This window comes from Heptranchias perlo, unplaced genomic scaffold, assembly GCF_035084215.1.
Source record: "Heptranchias perlo isolate sHepPer1 unplaced genomic scaffold, sHepPer1.hap1 HAP1_SCAFFOLD_695, whole genome shotgun sequence".
Taxonomy (NCBI): Eukaryota; Metazoa; Chordata; class Chondrichthyes; order Hexanchiformes; family Hexanchidae; genus Heptranchias; species Heptranchias perlo.
The window spans coordinates 1-9,418 of record NW_027139724.1 but is presented as its reverse complement, the minus strand read 5'-3'; the positions used below and the strand labels follow the sequence as shown (position 1 = coordinate 9,418).

The window sequence follows — 9,418 nt, the reverse complement described above, 5'->3', positions numbered from 1 at the left end:
AGCATCTAGGAATGGAAGGGGATTAATCCACTCAGGGCTGCAGGCCTAGATTGGGGAGGGAGGGTAAAACGAGTGGTGCTGTGCAGGATAATGTAACTCATGTTAACAGCATGTAGAATAGAAAATATACAAAGCTTACATCCAAGAATGACACCCAGAAGTAGCAAGGAAGCTAACTGTGACACAGGAACTAAGTACGACACAAACGGGAAGACTCAAAACTTTTAATATATTATATAGATATTTTGGCAAAATTTACATAGGTTCAAGGAAACAACAGGCCTAAATATTTAACTTTACTCTTGGTGAAGACTCTATCCGTTGCATACACAGATTTCCACTAGGCAGAATCATATATAGCCTCCTAAAGACGTTTAAACCAGAGGCAAGATGAGGAAAACATTTTTTACACAGCGAGTTGTAATGATCTGGAATGCGCTGCCTGAAAGGGCGGTGGAAGCAGAATCAATAGTAACTTTCAAAAGGGAATTAGATAAATACTTAAAGGGGAAAAACTTGGAGAACTATGGGGAAAGAGCAGGGGAGTGGGACTAATTGGAAAGCTCTTTCAAAGAGCCAGCACAGGCACAATGGGTCGAATGGTTTCCTTTTGTGCTGTTTGATTCTATGTGGGCAGTGTTGGAAAGGGATGGTGCAGATTACAAACAGATCAATATCTGAACCTAATTAACTTCTTAAATCCAATAAAACCTGCATACAATGAAATAAGAACCTTTTTAGAAACTCGGTATTGTTAGACTAGGGAAGAGGGTGAGGTTTTCATTAAATCAAACAATAGCACATTCCAAGTCACTCTGTAATCCTAGAGAAGAGATTGGCAAATTATTAATTTCAAGCTGCAAGTACCCCATAGAAAAAGAAAGCAAGTCCCATCCAATGAGGACACACATCAACTTTCCTCTCTCTTCACTGCCTCATTATTGGGCTCTACGCCTTCTGCAGCCTGCTTACCGGCCACTGCCACTAGTGCCTGGCCTCCAGAAGCCCAATACGTAGCCTACAGTCTCGCCTTCTGCTTTCTCTCTGCTCTGTCTGCTGCCACCCCACAGTAGTGCAACTGGAATCAAGAACTCAGCAGAGAATTACAACTGTGCCTTGCCACTTTCCGATACAAACCGATACAGAGCTCTACCAGCTGTCAACACTACTACAAAGAAATCCACAGTCCCATCTTTACGTTTCAACGGCATTGGACACATTCACTAAATCTTCAACACACATCAAACTCTGTAATTAGCCTGAAGTTAATAAGCAAAATTAGGATACTGCTGAAGGACCAAATTCAGGCTGCACAAAGCTTCAGATTTGAGAGTCTGTAGCCTCTTCAAAGAGGAAAGATATTCAGAGTGTCCCTGCCATATGTGGACGGGAGTGGCTGTTGCTCATGACTCCAACTCCCCCACCTCTTCATCAGGACAACAATAATATTCTACAAAGCAGATCTGTCCATCTTCATTCCGGATCATGTATTGCAAGGAGAGAAATCCCCGGTTATCCGTGCGAATCGAAACTTTAGAGGACAGAGCCAAGGCTTTAGTAGATGGCTTCAGTAATGAGATTTTATACCTGATCAAAAGAGAAGAAGAATTTTTTTTGAATCACTTCACAATACACAATACCACATAATGACAGCCAATGCAGTAACAGACTGTGGTCCTTAGACAGGCAGCTCAATGTTAAACTCACCTATTGGACTGGGTCTGACTGCAGTGGAATGCCTCGATCATATCAGAGTCCTTTGGATAATCACAGTGTGTGCTCCCGGCATTTCCAAAAGTAGATAATCTAAAACAGTAAGGAACGGCGTTCATTAGCAGTTAATAAATAGCAGAATGGGTGAAACATCTGAAAGAAAACAAGAAACTATGATAAGGAGGGCAACTTGCCATCCCAGCCCCCTCCATGTCCAACTCCCCCTCCACGTTCAACTACTGCTCCATGTTCTAATGACACCTCTCCCATCCACAATCGGTCCCCATTTAAATCCCCAACCTACAGCCGACTCACCCCCCCCCCCCCCCCCCCACCCACCCCGCCATTTAAATCCCCAATCCCCAGGGGTCAGTACTAGGGCCATTATTTTTTTTGATATATATTAGTGACTTTGTCTTGGGTGTACAGGGCACAATTTCAAAATTTGCAGATGACACAAAACTTGGACGTGTCGTAAACAGTGAGGAGGATAGTGATAGACTTCAAGAGGATATAGACAGACTGGTGGAATGGGCGGACATGTGGCAGATGAAATTGCAGAGAAGTGCGAAGTGATACATTTTGGCAGGAAGAACGAGGAGAGGCAATATAAACTAAATGGTAAAATTCTAAAGGGGGTGCAAGAACAGAGACACCTGGGGGTACATGCGCACAAATCTTTGAAGGTGGCAAGGCAGGTTGAGAAAGCAGTTAAAAAAGCATACAGGATCCTAGGCTTTATAAATAGAGGCATAGAATATAAAAGCAAGGAAGTTGTGTTGAACCTTTATAAAACACTGGTTCAGCCACAACTGGAATATTGTGTCCAATTCTGGGCACCGCATTTTAGGAAGGATGTGAAGGCCTTAGAGTGGGTGCAGAAAAGATTTACTAGAATAGCTCCAGGGATGAGGAACCTCAGTTACGTGGAGAAGCTGGGGTTGTTCTCCTTACAGCAGAGAAGGTTAAGAGATTTCAAAGAAGTGTTCAAAATAATGAAGGGTTTAGATAAAGTAAATAAAGAGAAACTGTTCCCATTGGCGGAAGGGTTGAGAACCAGAGGACACAGATTTAAGGTGATTGGCAAAAGAGCCAAGGGCGACATGAGAAAAAACTTTTTTATGCAGCGAGTAATTATGATCTGGAATCCACTGCCTGAAATGGTGGTGGAAGCAGATTCAATTGTGGCTTTCAAAAAGGAATTGGATAAATATTTGAAGGGAAAAAATTTGCAGGGCTACGGGGAAAGAGCAGGGGAATGGGACTAACTGGATTTCTCTTACAAAGAGCCGGCATGGGCTCGATGGGCCAAAAGGCCTCCTTCTGTGCTGTAACCATTCTATGATTCTAACCTACAGCCAACTCAACCCCCCCTCCAACCCCCAATCTACATCTGACTCAACACCCCCCCCCTCCCATTTAAAGAGGCGGCGGCAGCAGCAGTGGGCCTGAGCGGTGGCAGTGGGCCTGAGCGGTGGCAGTGGGCCTGAGCGGTGGCAGTGGGCCTGAGCGGTGGCAGTGGGCCTGAGCGGGGGGGTCCGATAGGCGGAAGGGGACCCGAGCGGACGGAGAGGGTCCCCAGCGGACGGAGATTATTCATTGAAATCAAAAACAACAATATTTTAGATCTTGTCTTGTGTAATGAGACGGTGTTAATTAGTAATCCCATAGTAAAGGATCCTCTGGGGAAGACCATAAGAGAAAGGAGTAGGCCATTCAGCCCCTCGATCCTGCTCCGCCATTTAATGAGATCATGTCTGATCTGACTTTTACCTCAACTCCACTTTCCCGCCCTTTCCCCATATCCTTTGACTAAAGGAAGAGTGATCATAGTATGGTAAACTCAATGTGAGATTCTGAGAGTGACATACCTAAGTCTGAAACTAGAGTCTTAAACTTAAATAAAGCCATTAAACATAGGTATGAGGGGCGAGTTGACTAAGGTAGATTCGGAAATTAGATTAAAAGGTATGATGGTAGATATGCAATGGCAAACATTTAAAGAAATATTTCAAAATTCTCAACGTATATACATCTCATTGAGAAATAAAAACTCAACAGGAAAAGTGATCCATCCGTGGCTAACTAAAGAAGTTAAGGATAGTATTAGATTAAAAGAGGCTTGTAATGTTACCAAAAAGACTAGTAAGCCTGAGGTTTTGGAGAGTTTTAGAAACCAGCAAATGATGCCCAAAAAATTGATAAAGAAGGAGAAAATTGAATGAGAATAAACTAGCAAGAAATATAGAAGCTCTTACAATCTGCTTTTATAAGTATGAAAGAAGCAAGAGAGTAGCGAAAGTAAATATTGGTCCCTTATAGGCTGAGACAGGAGAAATTATAATGGGAAATAAGGAAATGGCAGAGACGTTAAACAAATATTTGGTATCTGTCTTCACAATAGAAGACATAAAAAGCACACCAGAAATAGTGGGAAACGAAGGGGCTAATGAGAGTAAAGAACTTAAATTAATTAATAGCAGCAGAGAAAAAGTACCAGAGAAATTAATGGGACTAAAAGGCGACAAATCCCCTGGACCTGATGGCCTACATCCAAGAGTTCCAAAAGAGGTGGCTGCAGAGATAGTGGATGCATTGGTTGTGATCTTCCAAAATTCCCTAGATTCTAGAATGGTCCCAGTGGATTGGAAGGTAGCAAATGTAATTCAAGAAAGAAGGGAGAGAGAAAACAGGGAACTATAGGCCAGCTAGCCTGACATCAGTAGTCGGGAAAATGCTGGAATCTATTAAGGACGTGGTAATGTGGTTCATGGAAAATCATAATATGATTAGGCAGAGTCAACATGGTTTTATGAAAGTGAAATCATGTTTGACAAATTTATTAGAGTTTTTTGAGGATGGAGCAGGGTAGCTAAAGGGGAACCAGTGGATGTAGTATATTTGGATTTTCAAAAGGCATTCAATAAGGTGCCACATAATAGGTTGTTAGGCAAGATACGGGCTCATGGGGTTGGGGATAATATATTAGCATGGATAGAGGATTGGTTTACGGACAGAAAAGAAAGTAGGGATAAATGTGTCATTTTCAGGTTGGCAGGCTGTAACTAGTGGGGTGCCGCAGGGATCAGTGCTTGGGCCTCAGCTATTTACAATCGACATTAATGACTTAGATGAAGGGACCGAGTGTAATGTATCCAACTTTGCTGATGATACAAAGCTAGGTGGGAAAGTAAGCTGTGAGGAGGACACAAAGAGTCTGCAAAGGGATAGAGACAGGTTAAGTGAGTGGGCAAGAACATGGCAAATGGAGTATAAGGTGGGAAAATGTAAGGTTATTCACTTTGGTAGGAAGGATAGAAAAGCAGAACATTTTTTAAATGGAGAGAAACCATTGCATGTTGGCATTCAGAGAGATTTGGGTGTCCTCGTACAAGAAACACAAAGTTAACAAGCAGGTACGGCAAGCAATTAGGAAGGCAAATGGCATGTTAGCCTTTATTGCAAGGGGGTTGGAAATCTTGCTACAGTTGTACAGGGCTTTGGTGAGACCACACCTGGAGTACTGTGTACAGTTTTGGTCTCCTTATCTAAGGATGGATATACTTGCCTTAGAGGCAGTGCAACGAAGGTTCACTAGATTTGATTCCTGGGAAGCAATGTGGTTGATTCTTAATTGCCCTCTGAAATGGCCTAGCAAGCCACTCAGTTGTAAAATCTCGCTATGAAAAGTCATAAGAAGAATAAAACCGGACGGACCACCCGGCATCGGACCACTAGGCACCAGACACAACAAAGGCAAACCAAGCCCAGTTGACCCTGCAAAGTCCTCCTCACTAACATCCGAGGACTTGTGCCAAAATTGGGAGAGCTGTCCCACAGACTAGTCAAGCAACAGCCTGACATAGCCATACTCACAGAATCACACCTTTCAGCCAATGTCCCAGACTCTTCCATCACCATCCCTGGGTATGTCCTGTCCCACCGGCAAGACAGACCGACCAGAGGTGGCGGTACAGTGATATACAGTCAGGAGGGAGTGGCCGTGGGAGTCCTCGACATTGACTCTGGACCCCATGAAATCTCATGGCATCAGGTCAAACATGGGTAAGGAAACCTCCTGCTGATTACCACCTACCGCCCTCCCTCACAGCCTGATGAATCAGTCCTCCTCCCCATGTTGAACACCACTTGGAGGAAGCACTGAGGGTAGCAAGGGCACAGAATGTACTCTGGGTGGGAGACTTCAATGTCCATCACCAAGAGTGGCTCGGTAGCACCACTACTGACCGAGCTGGCCGAGTCCTGAAGGACATAGCTGCCAGACTGGGCCTGTGGCAGGTGGTGAGCGAACCAACACGAGGGAAAAACCTATTTGACCTCGTCCTCACCAATCTACCTGTTGCAGATGCATCTGTCCGTGACAGTATTGGTAGGAGTGACCACTGCACAGTCCTCGTGGAGACAAAGTCCCGTCTTTGCACTGAGGACACCATCCAACGTGTTGTGTGGCACTACCACCGTGCTAAATGGGATAGATTCAGAACTGATCTAGCAGCTCAAAACCGGGCATCCATGAGGCGCTGTGGGCCATCAGCATCAGAATTGTATTCCACCACAATCTGTAACCTCATGGCCCGGCATATCCCTCACTCTACCATTACCAACAAGCCAGGGGATCAACCCTGGTTCAATGAGGAGTGTAGAACAGCATGCCAGGAGCAGCACCAGGCGTACCTAAAAATGAGGTGCCAACCTGGTGAAGCTACAACATAGGACTGCATGCATGCTAAACAGCAGAAGCAACATGCTATAGACAGAGCTAAGCGATTCCACAACCAACGGATCAGATCAAAGCTCTGCAGTCCTGCCACATCCAGTCGTGGATGGGGGTGAACAATTAAACAACTAACGGGAGGAGGAGGCTCTGCAAACATCCCCATCCTCAATGATGGCGGAGTCCAGCACATGAGAGCAAAAGACAAGGCTGAAACGTTTGCAACCATCTTGAGCCAGAAGTGCCGAGTGGATGATCCATCTCGGCCTCCTCCCGATATCCCTACCATCACAGAAGCCAGTCTTCAGCCTATTCCATTCGCTCCACGTGATATCAAGAAACGGCTGAGTGCACTGGATACAGCAAAGGCTATGGGCCCCGACAACATCCTGGCTGTAGTCCAGAACTAGCCGCATCTCTAGCCAAACTGTTCCAGTAGAGCTACAACAATGGCATCTACCCGACAATGTGGAAAATTGCCCAGGTATGTCCTGTCCACAAAAAGCAGGACAAATACAATCCAGCCAATTACCGCCCCATCAGTCTACTCTCAATCATCAGCAAAGTGATGGAAGGTGTCGTCGACAGTGCTATCAAGCAGCACTTACTCACCAATAACCTGCTCTCCGATGCTCAGTTTGGTTCCGCCAGGACCACTCGGCTCCAGACCTCATTACAGCCTTGGTCCAAACACGGACAAAAGAGCTGAATTCCAGAGGTGAGGTGAGAGTGACTACCCTTGACATCAAGGCAGCATTTGACCGAGTGTGGCACCAAGGAGCCCGAGTAAAATTGAAGTCAATGGGAATCAGGGAGAAAACTCTCCAGTGGCTGGAGTCATACCTAGCACAAAGGAAGATGGTAGTGGTTGTTGGAGGCCAGTCATCTCAGCCCCAGGACATTGCTGCAGGAGTTCCTCAGGGCAGTGTCCCAGGCCCAACCATCTTCAGCTGCTTCATCAATGACCTTCCCTCCATCATAAGGTCAGAAACGGGGATGTTGGCCGATGATTGCACAGTGTTCAGTTCCATTCTCAACCCCTCAGATAATGAAGCAGTCCATTCCCGCACACAGCAAGACCTGGATAATATCCAGGCTTCGGCTGATAAGTGACAAGTAACATTCACGCCAAACAAGTGCCAGACAATGATCATCTCCAACAAGAGAAAGTCTAACCATCTCCCCTTGACATTCAACGGCATTACCATCGCCGAATCCCCCACCATCAACATCCTGGGGGTCACCATTGACCAGAAACTTAACTGGACCAGCAATAAATACTGTGGCTACAAGAGCAGGACAGAGGCTGGGTATTCTTCGGCGAGTGACTCATCTCACGACTCTCCAAAGCCTTTCCACCATCTACAAGGCACAAGTTAGGAGTGTGATGGAATACTCTCCACTTGCCTGGATGAGTGCAGCTCCAACAACACTCAAGAAGCTCGACACTATCCAGGACAAAGCAGCCCGCTTGATTGGCACCCCATCCACCACCCTAAAAAACATTCACTCCCTTCACCACCGGCGCACAGTGGCTGCAGTGTGTACCATCCACAGGATGCACTGCAGCAACTCGCCAAGGCTTCTTCGACAGCACCTCCCAAACCCTCAACCTCTACCACCTAGAAGGACAAGGGCAGCAGGCACATGGGAACAACACCACCTGCACGTTCCCCTCCAAGTCACACACCATCCCGACTTGAATGGTCAGGATGGTGTGTGACTTGGAGGGGAACGTGCCACCTTCTCAAGGGCAATTAGGGATGGGCAATAAATGCCGGCCTCGCCAGCGACGCCCACATCCCATGAACGAATAAAAAAAAACTTTGCCCTTCACACCGTTGCTGTCCCAGTCTATATTGGGATAATTGAAGTCCCCCATTATCACTACTCTATAGTTCTTGCATTTTTCTGTTATTTGCCTGTTTTTAGGTGTTTAATACAATTAAAGGAGTTGCTAGGGTAGATTTAGAGAAACTACTTCCTCTGGTGGGGGGAGTCCAGAACAAGGGGGCATAACTTCAAAATTAGAGGTTGGTCGTTCAGGGGTGATGTCAGGAAGCACTTCTTCACTCAAAGGATAGTCAAAATCTGGAACTCTCTCCCCCAAAAAGCTGTCGAGGCTGGGGGTTAATTGAACATTTCAAACCTGAGATGGCTAGATTTTTGTTAGGCAAGGGTATTAAGGGATCTGGAACCAAGGCAGATAAATGGAATGAGGTACAGATCAGTCTAGATCTAACTGAATGGTGGAACAGGCTCAAGGGGCTGAATGGCCTCCTCCTGTTCCTATGTATAATATTAGAAAGTTGAAGAAAAAGTGTTGCGATCAGTAGAATGGATTGCACATTCCTATGTTAAGGACTGTTAAAGTTCCCAGTTACTCAGTACCTGAAATAGGGCTTGTCTGGAGACATTGTGATTTGCAACACCTCACTGCTCATATCAAGCTCAGCAAATGCCTCCCGCAGACTCTCTGATTGCAGAATAATTTTATTCAGAACATTTGTGCTGCAAAAGTCAAAATCGAGAGTTTCCTCTGGTTCTTGAGTCTGAATTTTACAAACAGTCACCACACCGCCCTCCTCCAGGAACAGTTCCAGCGGGTAGCCGTATCCACGGTAACACATCTTCAGGGCTGTTGTCACTCCTATAGAGCAGGGAAGTGAAACCAGTGAGTCATGGCTGGGTTCAAATGTTCTGCAAGTTTGTAAAGCACGAACTTTTAATGTGTTTTAAGTACAAATTATCAGAGCATATTTACCTGGCAGGGAACTCGCACTAAATATTGTCAGACAATCTAAAAGAACAGTTAGGTTTATTAGAAACATCACAGAATCCTCCTCAATTTGGAATTCCTGAAAAATACATGCCTAAAAACAAAAAATATTTGATAAAATCACACAGTGGAACTTTTCTACAGCTCGCTGTATAACACACGTTAAAAGGGGGGGGGGGGGGAGGGGGAGA

At 45.4% G+C, this 9,418-nt stretch overlaps 1 protein-coding gene across 1 annotated transcript; it reads right to left on the bottom strand.

The window, feature by feature from the left end:
• Window positions 1-210: 210 nt before the first annotated feature.
• rad1 (RAD1 homolog (S. pombe)) lies at window positions 211-9,321 on the bottom strand (the record flags this gene model as incomplete). Its single annotated transcript, XM_067981201.1, has 4 exons — window positions 211-1,587; window positions 1,708-1,806; window positions 8,840-9,098; window positions 9,213-9,321. Coding segments are annotated over 4 exons (651 nt in total), but the record flags the coding sequence as incomplete, so codon positions are not given.
• Window positions 9,322-9,418: the final 97 nt, after the last annotated feature.